The 20,625-nt window shown below is 38.5% G+C and overlaps 1 protein-coding gene across 1 annotated transcript in view; it reads left to right on the forward strand.

The window, feature by feature from the left end:
• Positions 1-20,625, forward strand: part of ccdc22 (coiled-coil domain containing 22) — a 91,583-nt gene that overhangs the window by 43,261 nt on the left and 27,697 nt on the right. The window contains exons 8-10 of the mRNA XM_039774576.1: positions 4,757-4,948; positions 10,199-10,318; positions 13,756-13,872. Of these exons, the coding sequence (XP_039630510.1) occupies positions 4,757-4,948; positions 10,199-10,318; positions 13,756-13,872 (429 nt within the window). The remainder of the gene's footprint in view (positions 1-4,756; positions 4,949-10,198; positions 10,319-13,755; positions 13,873-20,625) is intronic.

Here is a 20,625-nt window from a genome sequence, read left to right on the forward strand (position 1 = left end):
GATTTATGTGAAAGTGTCTTTCTCACTCCCACCTACCTGAGGTGACTGCAGAGCTTCTCTGTCTTTCACTGATGTTACTAGATTTCTGGTGAGCTAGTTTTTTGTACCCTCATTTTTAGAACAGCTTTTTAAATTGGTGGAATAAGGCAAAATGATAGATAATGAAGACAAATTTTAATAATAAAATATATGAATGTAACATTCTAGTAGCTAAACGGTACTGTTTCAAAGAGTTGCCCATATTTGGAAACCTTCATTCTACCTTTAAAATTAAATACAGGCATTGGCTGATGTTAGAAACAAAACTGTGCTTAAGGTTGTCAAAACTGGAGCTGCCATCTATACTAATAAAAGGCAAAGCCCTCAATGACTGACTGACTCACTCACTCATCACTAATTCTCCAACTTCCCGTGTAGGTAGATGGCTGAAATTTGGCAGGCTCATTCCTTACCGTTTACTTGCAAAAGTTAGGCAGGTTTCATTTCGAAATTCTACGCATAACGGGCATAACTGGAACCTACTTACGTACATATATGCGGCCATAGCCTGCAGCTCCGTCGCCGTGTGAGGCGGAGTTGCGTCCCTTATCGTCACGCCTCCCACGTAATGAAGTGCCTGCCCATATAAAGCCGTCCATCAGCAGCAATTCAATAGACACGCTGCCGCTAAATATTCGCGGGTGAAGGACTGTGCTTATGCAAACGAAGATGAAATGGTCGGGGATAGACTAGTGTTTGGCACAAACTCAGCGAAAGTGTGAGAGAAACTTTTAAGTGCCGGGTCTTAGCTAACATTAAATAAAGCCGTGGACATCGCACAAGATCGCACGAGATAGCACAAGCACAGCTGAGAACCTTCAATGCATGTACTCCGAGCGGCTCACATGAACTGACTGTGAACGCAGTACGCAGAGAACAAGCAAGAGCTTCAAAGAGCGCTGAACAAAAAACACATTACGCAATTGAGAAGGCAACAAAAGAATATGAAGCGAGTGAGGCATACAAGCATATTCATAAGTGCAGCTACTACGGAAACCAAGCACGGTGTAAACCTTAAGTTTAAATTAAGTTCATAGACACGCTGCCCCTGGCGCTTGTCATGCCTACGACAAATACGATATTCGCGAGATACAAGTTTAATGAGAAGACGCAGGGTATAAACGAGACTTTAGATCACTTTGTAACACAGTTAAAATGGCTGTAATGGAGTTAAAATTGCTGGTAAAGGACTGTGCTTATGCAAACGAATAGCAAAGCAAGGTGTAAAGCTTAACTTTAAATTAGGGTCATAGACACTCTGCCGCTGGCGTTTGTCATGCCTAAGACGAATACGATATTCGCAAGATACAAGTTTAATTACAGGACGCAGGGTATAAATGAGACTTTTCATCACTTTGTAACGGAGTTAAAATTGCTGGTGTAGGACTGTGCTTTTGCAAACAAAGATGAGATGGTTAGGGATAGAATAGTGTTTGGTACAAACTCAGTGTAAGTGCGAGAAAAACTTTTAAGTGCCGGGTCTGAGCTAACATTAAATAAAGCCGTGGACATCGCAAGATCGCACGAGATAGCACAAACACAGCTGAGAACCTTTGATGCATGTACTCCAAGCAGCTCACGTGAACTGACTGTGAACATGGTACCCAGGCAAAAAGCAAGAGCTCCAAAGAGCGCTGAACAAAAAACGCATTACACAATTGAGACGGCAGCAATAGAATATGAAGCGACTGACGCATACACGCATATTCATAAGTTCACCTACTGCAGAAACAAACCACACGGTGGAAAAAGTCAATGTCCAGCTAAAGGAAGACAGTGTAAAAAATGTGGTAAATTGAAGCACTTCGCTAAAGTTTGCAGGACTGGGAAAGGTAAACCCGTGCTTGCAGTGTGTGATGTCTCAGATAAAGAGGAAGACGAGATGTTTATTGATGCAGTAGGACGGGAACTCTCTGACGCTGAACAAGCCTTTGTGGACATATCAATAGGAAAGCAAGGTGTAAAGCTTAAGTTTAAATTATGTTCATAGACACACTGCCGCTAAATATTCTCAGGCAAATCCACAACTTAATACCGGGAATGCCTTTTAAACATCTTAGATTCATGTGTACTGATTTGGGTGGTGATCACTTCGATGAATGAAACCTGTTATCTTTACAATGGTTGACAATGAAGATGAGATGTTCAGGGATAGACAAGACAAACATGGAATGTAACTTGAACACAACACATCCTCCAAATACAAACCTGATTGAAAGAAATGATAATCAAATCCTTGATGACAGCAACTCATAACACAAAACAATTACATTGACAGTCATGTTACGTTATTTTTAAAATGTCTCCTTTTCTCTTTCTTAACTTCTTTAGCACACTACTTCTCTGCTGCGAAGCGCGGGTATTTTGCTAGTTGACAATAAATGATCCTATAGAGCATGGGTGGGCAGATTCAGTCCTGGAGAGCCGCAGTGGTTGCAGGTTTTCGTTCCAACCCAGTTGCTTAATTAAAAACCAATCCTTGTCAATTATTTAATTTCATGACTTGCTAGTGCTTTAACTCTGTCATATCAGGTCATTCTCATATCCTAGATTTTTTTTCCTTTCTAAGGATATCATCCAAATGATTTGAATTCTAAAACAGACAAGTTATTCTCAGTGCTTCACTTTTTTTTTTTTCACTTTCCTTCACAGTATTTAATTAAACCCAATAGTGTATGATAAATACACACTGGTGTAAATGGAAACAAGCAAAATGAAGAAATGCTGGTTTCTTTTGTCATTTGCATCTTATTGCTAATAAGGAGCCATTACAAACTGAGACTACAGCTGTTTAAGACTAAAATAAGCAATGAGTGTTCAAAATCTTAATGAGCGAGACAACTAATGTGAAGCAGAAGTGTTACTTGAGCAGTAAGGGCTTCTTATTGGGCAATTGGGTTGGAACAAAAACCTGCGGCCCTCCAGGACTGAATCTGCCCACCCCTGCTATAGAGGATAAAGACACACAACCTTCAAAACTGACTTTGAGTTACTTTCCTCTCTTGTGAGTGGAACTAATATATGCAACTTGAGTTTCTTTTCTGCTTCCTTTGATCTGTATTCATATGTAAATGTATACTTTTTTATAAGTTAAAAGAAAATAGGCTTTCTAATATTTATTCCTTATCTTACATTATAAAATCATTTTTAAAGTATTTGAAGTACATAACAAAACAAAATGACATACACAACCACACAAAAAAACTCACTGTAATCACTTGTTAAAATCCGCAAATGCAATATTAGGGTGAAAGGTGTGAGAGTTAAGAAGTCTCACTTTCAGTTTTGCCTGGTAAGAGTTCATTACTTAAAATTTTAAGACTGAAAGAAAATAGGAGTACTATAGAATATTTCAATTCCAGGAGGTAGTATAGCATGGAAAACTCCTACCACAGAGGTACCATGTGAAATTGAATCACCTGTGTGTCAGTGGTCTGACGTACTTAAGCATTTGCTTTGATTAGTAGGTCTACTAATATACAAAATAATCCAATTTGACAGCTGTTAGCAGTAACTGAGATCCAAGATCATGCTTCATTTCATTGCATTGAATTTATATTAGTGTGGAGCCTTGACTTAACGTTTAGGAACCCCTGATCTAATCTATTCCGTAAACATTAGCTGAGAAATATTACGTTTGTAATGCTTCCTTTGGGTTTAAAAGTTCTCCTGATAGGTCAAAGGACAAAACTGTCAATACTTATAAAGTTAGTGTAGGTAAATATAGTTATCAAAGAGGTACAATCTCCTAGGCTTATTACTTAAGAGAAGAACATGCATGATTCTGCTGTAAAAACTTTTAAGGTTAGACAGCAATATCTGTGGAGGACTACAATCCATGAATGTACAACTCGAATTATATCCATGAATGAAACAAAATCTAAAGCATTAAATACCGCTGTTTATTGCAAAATGGATCAGAACAGACTGCAGACTTCTAAATATAGTTGAAGATACAAGACTGAGATGATCGTTCGGTGAGGTCTGACAATTCTTACACATTACCATCACATGAGATCACGAAGTCATGTTTTAAGAATTACCTGAAAGGCACAGGTCTTCTCAGTTTGAGCAGCTAAGAAGTTGTACAGCTATCACATCCACAAAGGACTAATGGATATTGGTTAATCACGCAATTAATTGAGTGACAGTTTGCAGTTTATTCTCGATTAAATGTTTTAAAAATTCAATACCTTTTACATACTGTTTATGAGGTCTTGCTCTGAACAAGTGACTAATTATTTGAATTTTTCATCAATAATTTGTGTATACTTTTAATAGGTTTCTTACGTTTTTTTGTAACACTCCGCCATACTTTGGCATACAGTCTGAAATGAGGAAGTTAAGTATCAGTTCCACTTACTCTGCTTTCTAATTATAGTGATTTTGGAATTACCCAAGATGGCCACTTTGTTGTTGATATGATACTTCAGTGGTTTTATTAAAGAAGGTGCTGTTTGAGGGATGGTGAAATAAAATTATCATCAAAAAAGAAAGTAACACTTCTATGAATAAGGAGAGAAAGGAAATACTGCCGTTGGGGTACATGTAAATTATATGCCTTATATTATTTGTTGTAATTAAAATAAAAATGTTTTTCAACTTTAACCAAAAATACTTAAGTATACAATTGCATTACGTTATGTTTTGCTTCTTTTTTGGTTTGGTGGAGATATTTATACATCACTACATTTTGATTCTGTATTTTTGCCTCCAGGAGTCAGAGAAAATGGTCCAGCAAATGCAAGCTGCAGCTGACTGTCTTCCAAGCTCAAAGCAATCAGAAAAAGAAGTACAGGCACGACAAGAAGAAGAAGTTACCGGATTACAGCAACAAATAGAAGATATAGCTGTAAAAATTGAAGAAGTGAGCTTGGATATAAAGAAGCTCACTCTTTCTGTTATGCAGGTACATATAGCCACTGCTTCTTTTTTTTCTTTTTGAAATGCTTTGTTAATCCCTGAGGGGAAATTGTCTTTTGACATAAATGTAATGAATTATTATTATTATTACCTTTGGGGTTCAGAGCACAGGGTCAGCCATTGCACAGCACCTTTGTAGCAATTTTCAGGTTAAGGGCTTTGCTCAAGGGCTCAACGGAGTGAAATTCCTTCTGGCTGTAATGGAATCTGAGCCAGCAAGAAGGAACATAAATGCCTTAGCGAGTAAAAGGAAAACAAGAAGAAGTTGTGTGAGAGATAATTGCTAGTGACATATATTGTACTTAATAAAAGGGCATTATATGGTTTACACCAGATGGTGTTTTGATACAGGAAATATTGTGGGTTAGAAAATTTTGACATATATTGGTACAATAGCAATGGTCAAGGTTCTGTTGAGGAAAGGAATAGAAAACAATAGCATTATTTAAATATGTTTGTTTTAGAAGTGATAAATGAATAGTTATTGAAGATAAATAATTGAGAAGTTGTGCAAAATGTGAATCTACTTGGCCAGAAAAGTTGCATGCATTAAAACATCATTTGGTAGAAGATAATGTTTGAGCCAGAGGCATGATCAAAGTAAAAGGCTTAAAGATTGTAAGATGTATAAGTACAGTCAAATGTGCAGATTCAATTAGGCATTTTCATTAGGGCTGAGTGAGTGAGACTTCAGAACCTTCAGATGTGAATGTTAACACTAGAATTACTAATGCCTATGGAAAAAACTCATAATTCAGGCCCACCTTAAATCCCTTCACACCTCTCAGTCAGCGTCTTTTGTGTTGTTAATGCGTCAATAAGCACAAGCAGACTGCTATACCATCCCCCCTACCTTTGGAGAATGGGCAAGAAGTTCTCCCAGCTCAAGCCTTGATTATGTTGGAGTGAAGTTTTAGAGGGGAAATAATAGATCGTTATTTGGAATACATACATTTCATGTGTTTTCCATGTCTACAACAATAACGATCACATACATTTCATGTGTGTTCCGTGTCTACAACAATCTATGTAAACACCTTGTTAAAACAGAAACGTTTTTCATGTTTTAGTAATTCATGACAAAATGTCGACGTGAACTGTATAATGTGTGAAGCCTGAAGTCAAATATCAAATAAACACTTTTATAAAAGGTACAAGTGCAATACAACAGCTTCCGTGGTGTAGTGGTGAGAACTGCTGACTTGTAATCAAAAGGCCGCTGGTTTGATCATGGGTACCTCTGAAATTTACTGTTTTGAGTAGTGAGCTGCTCTTATTGTTAATATTATAAAATAAAAACATACATTTGATTTGTGTCTGTAACAGCTGGTGTAAATTGATAATACTTGTAAAAGTTAGCGTTTTTTATTTTTCACTTTTATTCTCTCAGTCACAATCACGATACAACTCCCCCCACCCAGATCTGATGATGTCTGTTTTTATTTGAAACTTGGAATAACTATAGATGTGAGTGGTGTTTTGAGACAATGGAACTGGAAATTCTCTGATCTGGAGGGATAAAAGCTGACACACAAACGCTGGTGAATCTGCCTTCTTCGTGTCTCACTGTCACTTGAATTTTTTTATTCAGTTTAATTGAGTGTTCCTGAATTAGTATGCACCTTATGGGCCATCATGTCAAGGCCACACTGACAAAAACCACATAGACATAGGTATACAGTAATCCCTCCTTGATCGCGGGGATTGCATTCCAGAACCCCCCGGCGAAAGGGGAAAATCCGCGAAGTAAAAACCCATATGTTTATGTGGTTATTTTTATATATTCTAAGCCCTTATAACATCTCCCACACTATTATAAACATTTCCCGCACAGTTATACAGCATAAACCCTTTGTATTCTATTAGATATTAGGTAAGATTTGTTGTAATTATGTATGTAAACTCACTGTTTATATACAGTAAAACCTAAATATTATTTTGAAGATATTGAGTGCCTCCGATATCACATATGTTACAGCCATTATGACAGACAGGCCACCAGCAATAAATACGTACAGTGCAAGAAAAATTGTATACAGTAAAATGTGTGTACAGTGACACTAAACTATGTACATGTAATAAGTACTGTATGTAGAAAATTATTTATGGTTACTCACCAACAATGACACGACGACTTGTCCGATAGTGATGAGTTTAATGTTACTGCACAACAAAGGAGAGCGTTACAGCTCTTCTAAAGGAGCCTGAAGAAGATTGTGTAGCACCGCCATTGTTCTTTGTCCGGCAGTCTTCAATCCAAATCCCTAAAGCAGATTACATCTGGACTACTGCCTTATTACATCCACTTACAACTCGTTTTGCGCCCTTATTAAAGGACACTGCGGGCGTAGATCTTATATTCCTTTCCTCCTTTTTAAATAAAAAGAATTGTGGACTCATTGATGCCGTAATGGCGTCCTGCAGCAGCGTAGCTGTTCCCTTCCTTCAACATATCGAAAACTTTTACCTTTTCGGCAATCGTTAGCATCTTCCATCGGCGCTTGGGTACGGCCCCTGAAGCAGTAGCCGGAGCAGATCATTTTGGAGCCGCAACGAAGGGCTTGACTATGCACAAAGATAAACACAAAAGAACACAAAAGTTAACTCTTTACACAGCAAAACACGTTGATGCTGAATGAGTGAGACGAGACTTCCTGGTTAACGCAACAGAATCGAGTTTGGCGCTCCATCGCTGAGCCAGTCAGCACACAGGAATTTAACTGTGTGCTCTGATTGGGTAGCTTCTCAGCCATCCGCCAATAGCGTCCCTTGTATGAAATCAACTGGGCAAACCAACTGAGGAAGCATGTACCAGAAGTAAAAAGACCCATTATTCACAGAAACCCGCGAAGCAGCGAGAAATCTGCGTTATATATTTAGATTCTTACATATAAAATCCGCAATAGAGTGAAGCCGCGAAAGTTGAAGCACAATATAGCGCGGGAGAACTGTATATTTGGAATATTTGAAATAATTAATTTTATGACCTTATAGTACATTTTGGAAAACATTGTGGCACTGATGCAACATTATTTATATTCATTCGCATACCTTCTTGCAGTTTTAATCGGTGGCCACGTTTTGTTTTTTTTCCCAGATCTTGCCCAATCTCCACATTTTGGTGCATGTTGGTGTTTCTTTTGTACTCCAGGACATGCAAAGGAAAGAATAGTACAGATAGGTCAGTTCTGCGCTATATGCAATCATCAAATTCAAATGTTAACAGTTTCCTTACACCCAAGGACCGTCCTTCCTACATTTACGACATGTATACCTGCAATGTGTGTTAAATGTACACACTTCTCCCTGTGCTGTGGTTCCTATTACATTGAAGGGGCACCTGACACTGACTGAGTTTGCTTTCCTGGGGGAAGCAGTGGTCTTGGAACAGAAGCTTGTCGATGTTGCATCCTCTTTTTCTTTGTCCATCACCTTTTCTTGTAAGAAGTGACAACAAAGTTCCTTTGCAAGTTGAGTAAAGAACACTCTTCCCTGTTTCTGTTCACACTGAATAAGCTCACGCCTTCAGGCCCATGATGTCAACGTGGCATCATGCAAAAAAAGAAACACAAATATATGTTACATTTTGAAGGTGGGGGTGGAGAGCTTGAATGTGACTGAGAGAATAAAACTGGAAAAAAGCCAACTATTACAAGTACTATAAATTTACACCCGTGTTGATCGACACATTTACAAGGCAAAAGATACTGATCGAGAGGTGCGAAGGGATTTAAGATGGGCCGGATTTACAAGTTTTTGCGTGGGCTTTGGTAATTCTAGTGTTAAATGGGTTCTGATGTGGTTCAAACCCAGAAAACAATGTTTGTCATTAGACAAAACTTATATTGGTGTTAGATGTATGCTATTCTAGACAAGATGAGAGGCTATAATCTATGCAAAAACAAAGGTTGGTTGCACCAGAGGAAATCTTAATTCTAGAAATATTTTAACACACAAAAGGCCAAAGGCAAAAATAGGATGAAGAGTGGCAAAGAAAATTAAATTTTCGTTGTTCTTGGAACAAATAGAGAAAGAAGAGATCTGGTGCAGTTGAAAAGTGTGTTTGAAATTATTTTAAACATCTTAAGGAGAACAATATGATTGATAATAGTAGCAAGCACACCTGGAAAAAGGGGTGTTTTTAATAAGTGACATAACTTTTCTAAACCGTCTTAATCCTTTTAAATGTTCGAGGGGGACTGAAGCCTATCCTAACAGTACTGGGTCCCAGCAAGGAAACATTCACGGTTTGAGCACCAAATATTCAAATATGAGCCTAGTAACTTAACATGCACATCTTTCATGAAGTAGAAGGAAAATCAGAATAGCCAGAGGAAAACCCACACAGAATTTGCAAATTCAATGCTTAGGCATGGATCTTCAGTCCAGATTGCTGCATCAGTTTGCTGGCATACTGCAATACTTCATCACCATACTATACTGCCACTCAAAAAGTATTGATTTGTAGAATTGCATCAGATATCAACTTATCAAAAGTATATGAAAATTGTGTAAAGAGGTTGTACAGGAGTAAGTTATAATCAGCAGCGTATAGATAAAATGATTAAAATAAGGATGATTAGTTGGATCTATAGAGTGTTACTGAGAGAGTAGAAAACCAGTACTTAGTTGAGAGAGAGGATTGGTGTGAAAACAGCAAGTTACAGAGAAGGAGCAGCAGGCAAATAGAGTAAAATTTGGAGTGTGACTTGGTTGAAGTAGAAATGCACCATGAATGAGATGGAATGAACCAAGCCAAGAGAAATAAATGAGAAGAAGTTGTGGCTCTTCTAAGGATTCCCAAGACTGTAGAAAGGAAGAACCTGTAGAAACATTTTTTTTGTGAAGAAACATTAGTTGACCATAAACTCCCATATTAACCATTTTTTGCTCAGGACAGTAATTATTTTGGAATATGTCTTAAGCATTATGCTTTGATGTAATATCAGGTTATCCATTTTTGTAATTCTTTTAATGAAATATAAGAGCTATTGAGCCAGAGGCTACCCATAGTGGAACACCCACCCACAATCAGTCATACTGGACCATTGTAAACTTGATGATTAATCAGACACAAATGTGTTTGTACTGTGGTAGTAACACCAGAGTAATAATTGAGTTTACCTTAATTTTGATATGAGGATACATGTCAAAGTAAATTCATTTTCCTGGTTATATTGTACAAACTGACTTAAATCTAATATTGCCTGTATATTTTTAAATTATTCAATTTAAGGCATCTGATGAGATTCACCAAAAGCAACTAGAAAATGAGGAGAAAAGTGGATCAGTGCAGGTGAAGAGCAAAACAGTTGAATTGCTTCCTGATGCAGAGAACAACCTTGGCAAGCTGCAGGTAAAAGCTTAAATTTTACATGTCTTTATGGGGCAGCCACTGAAAGGATCTTTCAGATGTGTTAAATGGGTTCACATGTAGTAGTTTTCTTATGTTTCACTACTTTCCTGATAGGGCTTAGCTTGAGGAAAAAAATCCTGACCCTATAACTTACATATGGTATGTTTAAATCATTTGCAAGAAAGGTGAGGATCAACCTTTATTTCTAGGTTATTAAAATTAAGTAATACTTATTTTTAACATAAAGAGTGTTCTTTCTTCTTTATTTAGCTTTGTTTACATGTATTTCTTTGTATACATAAAAATATCAGACAATAAAATTTCAGTGTTGAATGTTTTTATTCCCACTATGCATTATACAGTTTGTGTGTGTCCATATACTATATACATGCACTTTTATAAAATATCTAAAATGCACAATATATATCATGCTATAACTGATAATTATCAAATTCTTGTCCAGTTGCTAAAATCTGATCAGTCTAACCACAGATGACAAAACAACACAGTTTACTTGTCATTATTTGTTCAACAAAATTTTGTCAACATGAAGAGGGCCTGTGCAAAAGAGTATTTTTAGGTCCTATTGCAGATTAATGTTTCAGCCTTGGTCTCCTGCCATTCTTGTTATTCTTGAAAATAAATATTAAGTCTGGTTTCTGGGCCATCTGGAAGTGAATGTATCATTCCTCTCCCCCTTCAACTTTCATAGTTGTTTATTTTTCCTTTAGCACTATTAAAGTCTCTTGCAAATAAACCCTAATTATCAACATATCCAAGGTATGCATTGGCTATATTGTATATCAGCGCCCACAAGTGTTTAGCTGTTGACCTCTTTCAGACCCTTCCTGCCAAGTACAAGAGTCCCTGGTACTTTTCTCTACGTTTTCTGGAGCTTTCCTTTTACTTCTGTGTGCTGGCTTAATGTGTCTAGTTTTCTTTCTTCAGTTTTAGCCACATTAATTTTTTTCCCTTATATGTGTCTCTTCCTGGACCCTTCTTCACACACTCTCTCCCTTTCTTACCCCAGCAGAAAATGTTTTATTTAAAGACTGCTGCTACCAAATTCACCCAAACTGTTTTCTGGAGAGAGGCTAATACCTTATCATTGATAATGAAATCCTTTAACAGTTATTACTAAATGAACTATAAGCAATAATAAGCAATAACATTTATTTATATAGCACATTTTCATACAAAAAATGTAGCTCAAAGTACTTTACATAATGAAGAATAAATAAATAATAAATAAACAAAATAAATCATCCAGTATAAATATTAAGAACTAGTCCTCTTGTACCCCACATCCAGAACTGAATGTTATGATAGTGTCGATTAGATAACAATTTTACATTAGTGAAGATTGAGATTTGGTGGGTTTGTTTTTTATTTCATGCTCCCTTTTGTTATAATCTTGTGACTTAAATAAGGTCTTGTGTGTCTTAATAGGCAAATATAAGACTTTGGTGGCCATGAGCATTTATGTTCCAATACCCTCAAGATTTGTTGGTGATTAGTCACCTTGAGTAAACCGAGAAAATTTATGTTAAACCCTCAGAGAGGGAGAGAGTATGAAGTGATCCACAGTACTTTTTTTATTTTTTTATATATATATATATATATATATATATATATATATATATATATATTGTGGAGGACTGCCGGCTTCTCATGCCGGTCCTCACCCCCAGGCCGTCAGGAGGAGCTCTCTCGACAGCAGGATCGTGCCCCGAGGTCCAGCAGGGTCTTATAGACTTTGTAGTATTTATACACAGCCCTGCTAGATACTCTGGGGGCCACCAGGAGTCGCTGTGGGGAGGCTTATGGGCTCTTTTATGCCTTATGACCCGGGAGTACGTCACAGTCACGTGACAGGAAGAAACGACGTGCTCCCGGGTTGAAGTAAAGGACTGATTGCTCTGACCCAGAAGGAATAAGGAACTGTGGACTGATGGGACAGGAACACCTCCGGGTCATGGGCTATAAAAGGACTATGGCTCAGTCCAGACACTGAGCTGAGCTGGGAGGTAGGAGGGCGAAGTGTCTGGGAGGAGGAAAGATTATTGAGTTTATTTGGTTAATTAAATATATGAGTAGTGTGGAGGGTGCTTGGTGCACTGTGCAAAGAAAGAATAAAGAATATTGGACTTGTATCCAGTGTCTTGCGTGGTACCTGAGGGTTCAAGGGAGCACTAGCGCCCCCTACTGCCACTATATATATATATATATATATAAAACTTAAGTACTTATTTGCAAACAGATTTTCAACTACTTCTTTCCCCTTGTTTGTGCTTCAAGGGTATTAATGAAGATGGCAAATCACAGGAATCTTGACATACAAAGTAGTATCCAGATTATCATTTACCAATCTTTCTTTGTATAATGTAATTGGTATTAGCTGGCCATGCTTATTCTCTTTCGATGCTTGTGCAGCTAATACATACCACTCTCATAAATGCCAGCTGCCATTGAACATACTTTGATAACTTTTTTCAATAATATTTTCCTGAGTCATAGGAATTAATAAGCTGTTTCCTAAGCACCTTTCCATTTTTAATTTTGTCAAACATTACACGTGTTGTTGCTCAACTCATAGTATTTGACAGTGACAGTGAATACTAGTGCAATTAGAAACCATGAGTAGTTGCACCCATTTGGATAATAATTAAGACTTGACATAGTAGTAGCAAAAGAAGTTAATGATTATAGGAAATGAAGGGGAACAGGATCTCTCAGTGTTAAATTGTTAAAAAAGTGTCCAGGGCAAATTCCAAGCTGAGGACACTATCATAAGGTGCCTGCATTGATAATTTATATGTTTTGGTAATTTTCTGCACACAAACTATTTTGAGCATAACATTTTTTTTATACATCATGAATTAAGTTGGATTTAAAATCACACTTAATGCCTTAATGGCAGTATCTGGAGCAATGCCTTGTAGGATAATAGCAAGGTGTGGAAAATCACACTACTTGCCTGAGGACTTATTTTGTTCCTCTGGAAGAATCCTAATCCAGCCTGTCTAACTCAGTGGGAGAGTGATGTTCTATGTATCTCAAGTTGGAAAAAATAAAATCTCAAAACTTCAGAACTTGGCGTTAACTCATTAATATAATTCTAAAGTAAACATATCGATTCTATGCTCAGCCTTCTTATTTTATTTGCTTTCTTTAGTACAAAGTGGCTCTATTGTTCTGGTGGGAACTGAATGCACTGTTTCATAGATTGTTTTTTAGAGCATATTGTTGTGCATCGTTTGTTTGACTGAGTTGTATTCAGTTATAAAATTTTGTTTACAAATATCCAAGCTAAAAAAGAAAAATGTATATAAAGTAAAAACTGATTGACACTGCTCCTATATTACAGTGTTTCACATGATTAATATATGTCACTATTGCTTTAACCTTGACACTCATGTATTTTATTTGTAATGCAGGTTCTTGTTGACAATAGTGCCAAGCGTATTGTAAATCTGGCTTCACAGTGGGAGAAACATCGAGCTCCGCTAATTAAGGAGCATAGACAACTGAAAGAACTTTGTGGGAACAAAGAGGTAACCTTCATTTGTTTATCTTCTGAAAGTGTTCAATGTGGTACCATCCAAAATTTTCATGCTGGAAATACGTCTGCAGGCATCAACTGACAACTGAATAAGTGCACTAGGTGCCAGCAGATCCTTGCTTGTCACCCTGTGGTTCCTTATTACATTCTTGAGGCTTGTATAGTGCACATTCTGAGTAATCTTTGCAGGTGGTAAAGATTAGATTGTGAATTTCTTCTTTTCTACCTTACTTTATATTTATGGTGGCCCACCTCTTGAGAAATGCTTTCCCAGATTTTTGAGCTTCAACAACTTTTATTTTGAGGTCTTTAAAAACTCTTGAACAGGCCACATTTTGCTTCAGTAGGTCTTAGTTATGAAGAGCAGAAAGCCCTCTGGCTTTATACATGCCCTTTCCAATTACCATTGTTTGTAGACGGTCACAAGTTTTCTATCGTTAACCATGAATATTGAAACTATGTGCTAAAAAATGAGATAGCAATTTTTTACTGTTTGTTCTTTCAGATGGTGTTTATTATTATGCCCATTCATATATAAAATCTAGAAATTTTCACATGGTTGACAAATGTTTTGTTACAATGGTATATAAATATTCATTGTTATGCTGTAAAGTATATATATTCATGAATTGACGGGATGCCTTGGAAGGACCGGGGGAGTGAGTGTGGACAGGGCATCACCTCCCCCTGAACACTAGATGGCAGCCCCCAGGGTGGCAGCAGTACATCAGACTCCAGCAGGGCTTCATGGGAGATGGATACAGCCCTGTTGGGATTCGGTAGGTGCTGCCTGGGTGCACTGCAGCTATTCCTGAGCTCATGTGGGCGTTTTTTCCGCCACACCCGGAAGTGCAGCTGGAAGTGGGGCAACGAGCACCTGGAGTACTTCTAAGTGATTTATATAAGGGGTCAACAGAGACTACTTGGTGAGCCAGATTCGGGAGGAGGGAGACAAAGCTTGCTGAGGAGAAGGAAAGGAGAGAAAAAGTAAAGTATTGTATTTATTGGTTTGGACCAGGGGTTTCCAACCTTTTTTCCCCTGAGAGCTGCTTTTACAAAATGAAAATGACCGAGAGCTACTCATATTTTCTAACGTTTATTCTTATAGCTTATTTCAACCCAAACAAACTGAATAAGCTTGTTTTGCCTGAACATTTACAAACTATTGGTGTCCTCAACTCATATTTAGCATTAAAACAGCACTACAAATATTTAATTCACCTGCAAGTGCATTTTGCATGTCTGTATGCATTTTCAAGTGTATCTCACACTATTGTATTAAAACATGAATGCTGTCAAAACAAAACAATGTAATTACAAATACAGATATTACTTATTAATTTGTCTTTTTGTTACATGTCACTGTTTCACTTCACAAGAGTATTCACATATCCAGTTGCATGTGTCATGTGTTTTTTAGTTGCGATTATTGGCACTACATGGATTCAACAAGAGAGGTGTATGGTGGAGTGTAGCCACTTACGTTCACTCTTCTGGAGTAATTTAAATGTTCATTTGTCAGTTGTGTTCTGAACTTTGATTTCATGACATTCATGTCAGAAAAGGTAGACTCACAGAGTTATGTAGACCCAGACAAAGTAGTCGTTTTCAGATCTGTTTGGTGGCGATTCTTTTGGTTATCTGGCTCTACTAAGCTCCAGAAATGCTAAGAATGCTGTTGAGACTTTAACTGCACATTATTTTGAAGATTTGCTAATATGTAATATATAGCAAAATACCCGCGCTTCGCAGCGGAGAAGTAGTGTGTTAAAGAAGTAAAGAAAAAGAAAAGGAAACATTTTGAAAATAACGTAACATGATTGTCAAAGTAATTGTTTTGTGTATTTGGCCGCAGCGTCACGAAGTTGTTTTCGTCTAGCTGCATCAGAAAATGTACCACGACGTCTGACACGCCTCCTTTTTAGTGTTTTCTCACAGCTTGGAGTGCTGCTGTTATAATCGGTTTGAGTCTACATATATATATATATATATATACACACTCACCTAAAGGATTATTAAGAACACCATACTAATACGGTGTTTGACCCCCTTTCGCCTTCAGAACTGCCTTAATTCTACGTGGCATTGATTCAACAAGGTGCTGAAAGCATTCTTTAGAAATGTTGGCCCATATTGATAGGATAGCATCTTGCAGTTGATGGAGATTTGTGGGAAGCACAGCCAGGGCACGAAGCTCCCGTTCCACCACATCCCAAAGATGCTCTATTGGGTTGAGATCTGGTGACTGTGGGGGCCATTTCAGTACAGTGAACTCATTGTCATGTTCAAGAAACCAATTTGAAAAGATTCGAGCTTTGTGACATGGTGCATTATCCTGCTGGAAGTAGCCATCAGAGGATGGGTACATGGTGGTCATGAAGGGATGGACATGGTCAGAAACAATGCTCAGGCAGCCCGTGGCATTTAAACGATGCCCAATTGGCACTAAGGGGCCTAAAGTGTGCCAAGAAAACATCCCCCACACCATTACACCACCACCACCAGCCTGCACAGTGGTAACAAGGCATGATGGATCCATGTTCTCATTCTGTTTACGCCATATTCTGACTCTACCATTTGAATGTCTCAACAGAAATCGAGACTCATCAGACCAGGCAACATTTTTCCAGTCTTCAACTGTCCAATTTTGGTGAGCTCGTGCAAATTGTAGCCTCTTTTGCCTATTTGTAGTGGAGATGAGTGGTACCCGGTGGGGTCTTCTGCTGTTGTAGCCCATCCGCCTCAAGGTTGTGCGTGTTGTGGCTTCACAAATGCTTTGCTGCATACCTCGGTTGTAACGAGTGGTTATTTCAGTCAAAGTTGCTCTTCTATCAGCTTGAATCAGTCGGCCCATTCTCCTCTGACCTATAGCATCAACAAAGCATTTTCGCCTACAGGACTGCCGCATACTGGATGTTTTTCCCTTTTCACACCATTCTTTGTAAACCCTAGAAATGGTTGTGCGTGAAAATCCCAGTAACTGAGCAGATTGTGAAATACTCAGACTGGCCCGTATGGCACCAGCAACCATGCCATGCTCAAAATTGCATAAATCACCTTTCTTTCCCATTCTGACATTCAGTTTGGAGTTCAGTAGATTGTCTTGACCAGGACCACACCCCTAAATGCATTGAAGCAACTGCCATATGTATGTGTGTATATATAATGTAGATAGGTGTGTGTGTGTATATGATGTAGATAGGTATATATACATACATGCATATATATGTATGTGTCTATATGTGTGTGTATAGCTTTGGTCACTGAGTGCAAGGGAAAAATAATAAAATGTAGTCTATAAGTTGTTAAACAGTAAAACATTAACGTTTTAAGAAGTAAAGCTACATTGAGCATTACTTGAGTGGTTTCGGGTAAACTACATTTTAAAGACAGTGTAACACAACAGGTAAGTAGTACTAACAGCAGCTAAAATGTACTTGTATATGGATGATCTCTTGGTAGTAGATCCCTTATTAGAGGCGCTACACGACGGCTGTGGTATAGAAATTACATTTTCTATGTGAACGTCCAAATTTCTGCCTCTGGTAATGTGCCTTACCGGCATTACCAGCAATTAAAGAAAATTAGTTTTGTGTCCTCTGCAGTGTTAAGACAGAAAGGCTTTGGTTTGGGATAAAAGGAAAAAAGGTGTAAAGAAAGGAAAGTTGCTTTTTTCTTTTATATAGTGTAGAGAGAGGTCTTCGCTGACGATATGAGCGCCTTTTGGGGACAGTCGCGGTGGGTCTTGTGTAGACTGGTGAGACGTCCCTGCCATTAACTGGCTGGGATGGCACTGTCAGTCCTCCACTCCTGTGCGTGTCTTCATAATCCGAGCTGACGACCTCATAATCGTATACGTGCAAAAGAAAGTGTGAAGTGCCTTAATATTAGTTTGCCGCTGTGTAGAAAAGGGATCCCGTGTTTGCACTTGTCTGGGCTATAGCTCAGGGGGAAGAGGAAAAAATGAAAAGTGCTCACTTTGACTTAAGGCAGAAGCGCAGTCAGCGTCTCAAAGGCCGGCACAGCTATGCGCGCACGCTGGCTGCTCAAGTTTTGTAGGGCAGGAGACGCCACTTTTTGCAGACACGTTCACGTGATCAAAAGTCTCCTCACTCTTTGGAGGTCATTCATATATATTTTCTGTGGCAGAAAAGTAATGAGACTGGCAATGCTGCGCTGTTGTCCTTGATAGATCACGTGTATCAGTACCCTTCCATAGCTCAGTGCGAGTTTCAACTCCTTCCGCTAACTACGTGATTTTTGTGACTGCTGTTAACGAAGTTGTGTTTTTGGTTGTGCGTCACGCAAAGTGGAACAGCGGAATTTGGAGCAACATTGTGCCATTAAATTTTGTGTTAAGCTTGGAGAATCGGCAAGTGTGACGTTTGAAAAGTTAAAACAGGCCTATTGGGAACATTCTTTATCCCGATCTCAAGTTTTTCGCTGGCACAAATCATTTTTGGAAGGCAGAAAAACACGTTGAAGATGAACACCGTTCAGGGATGCCTTCAACTTCGAAAACCAATGAAAACATCGAACGTGTGAGCACTCTTGTGAGATCAGACCGTCGTTTAACATTAAGAATGTTGAGTGAACAATTAAATTTGAACAGACTTACCGTTCATCAAATTTTGACTGAACATTTGCACATGCGAAAGGTCTGTGCCAAAATGGTGCCGAAAAACCTCACAATTGAGCAGAAGGACAATCGAAAAAACAAGTGTCTTGATCTTCTTGACAGAATCACTAATGAGCAAGATTTCTTTAGTCGTGTGATCACAGGTGATGAATCATGGATTTTTGAATACGATCCTGAGACCAAGAGATAAAGTCAGGAGTGGCACACTGCAAACTCTCCTCGACCAACGAAAGCTCGAATGAGCAAATCGAAGATCAAATCAATGCTGATTTGTTTTATTGACAAAAGGGGAATCATCCACAAAGAATTTGTTCCTCTGTCAACCAAGTTTTTTATAAAGACGTCCTTGAAAGGCTCAGAAAAAGGTTCATTTGCGTGAGACCAGACATTGCAGACAAATGAATGCTCCATCATGACAACGCCCCATGTCACACTGCCCTCTCCATAACAGAATTTTTGACCTCAAAAGGCATTCCTGTGGTTCCCCAGCCCCCTTATTCACCTGACCTCAGTCCGTGTGACTTTTTCCTTTTCCTAAACTGAAAAATGTCCTCAAAGGACGTCATTTTGGGACTTTAGAAAACATCCAAAAGAGTGTAACGGACATGCTGAAGACCATACCGGTGTGTAGCTGCCCAAGGGAACTACTTTGAAGGGGATAACATTGATGTTTGAAAAAAATAAAAACTTTGGTAAATAAAAAATCAGTCTCATTATATATATATATATATATATATATATATATATATATATATATGTATATATATATATATATATATGTATATATAAATATATATACACACACACACACAGTGGGTACGGAAAGTATTCAGACCCCCTTCAATTTTTCACTCTTTTGATATATTTTAGCCATTTGCTAAAATCATTTAAATTAATTTTTTTCCTCATTAATGTACACACAGCACCCCATATTGACAGACAAAAAAATAATTTTTGAAATTGTTGCAGATTTATTAAAAAAGAAAAACTGAAATATCACATGGTCCTAAGTATTCAGACCCTTTGCTCAATATTTAGTAGAAGCACCCTTTTGAGCTAATACAGCCATGAGTCTTCTTGGGAAAGATGCAACAAGTTTTTCACACCTGGATTTGGGGATCCTCTGCCATTCCTTGCAGATCCTCTTCAGTTCTGTCAGTTTCAATGGTAAACGTTGGTGGACAGCCATTTTTAGGTCTCTCCAGAGATGTTCAATTGGGTTTAAGTCAGGGCTCTGGCTGGGCCATTTAAGAACAGTCACAGAGTTGTTGTGAAGCCACTCCTTCGTTATTTTAGCTGTGTGCTTAGGGTCATTGTCTTGTTGGAAGGTAAACCTTCGGCCCAGTCTGAGGTCCTTAGCACTCTGGAGAAGGTTTTTGTCCAGGATATCCCTGTATTTGGCCGCATTCATCTTTCCCTCGATTGCAACCAGTCGTCCTGTCCCTGCAGCTGAAAAACACCCCCCACAGCATGATGCTGCCACCGCCATGCTTCACTGTGGGGACTGTATTGGACAAGTGATGAGCAGTGCCTGGTTGTCTCCACACATACCACTTAGAATTAAGGCCAAAAAGTTCTATCTTGGTCTCATCAGACCAGAGAATCTTCAGGTGTCTTTTAGCAAACTCCATGCGGGCTGTCATGTGTCTTGCACTGAGGAGAGGCTTCCGACAGGCCACTCTGCCATAAAGCCCTGACTGGTGGAGGGCTGCAGTGATGGTTGACTTTCTACAACTTTCTCCCATCTCCTGACTGATCTCTGAAACTCAGCCAAAGTGATCGTTGGGTTCTTCTTTACCTCTCTCACCAAGGCTCTTCTCCCCCGGTAGCTCAGCTTGGCTGGACGGCCAGCTCTAGGAAGGGTTCTGGTCGTCCCAAACGTCTTCCATTTAAGGATTATGGAGGCCACTGTGCTCTTGGGAACCTTAAGTGCAGCAGAAATTTTTTTGTAACCTTGGCCAGATCTGTGCCTTGCCACAATTCTGTCTCTGAGCTCCTCAGGCAGTTCCTTTGACCTCATGATTCTCATTTGCTGTGACATGCATTGTGAGCTGTAAGGTCTTATATAGACAGGTGTGTGGCTTTCCTAATCAAGTCCAATCAGTA

Source organism: Polypterus senegalus, chromosome 13 (assembly GCF_016835505.1).
Source record: "Polypterus senegalus isolate Bchr_013 chromosome 13, ASM1683550v1, whole genome shotgun sequence".
Taxonomy (NCBI): Eukaryota; Metazoa; Chordata; class Cladistia; order Polypteriformes; family Polypteridae; genus Polypterus; species Polypterus senegalus.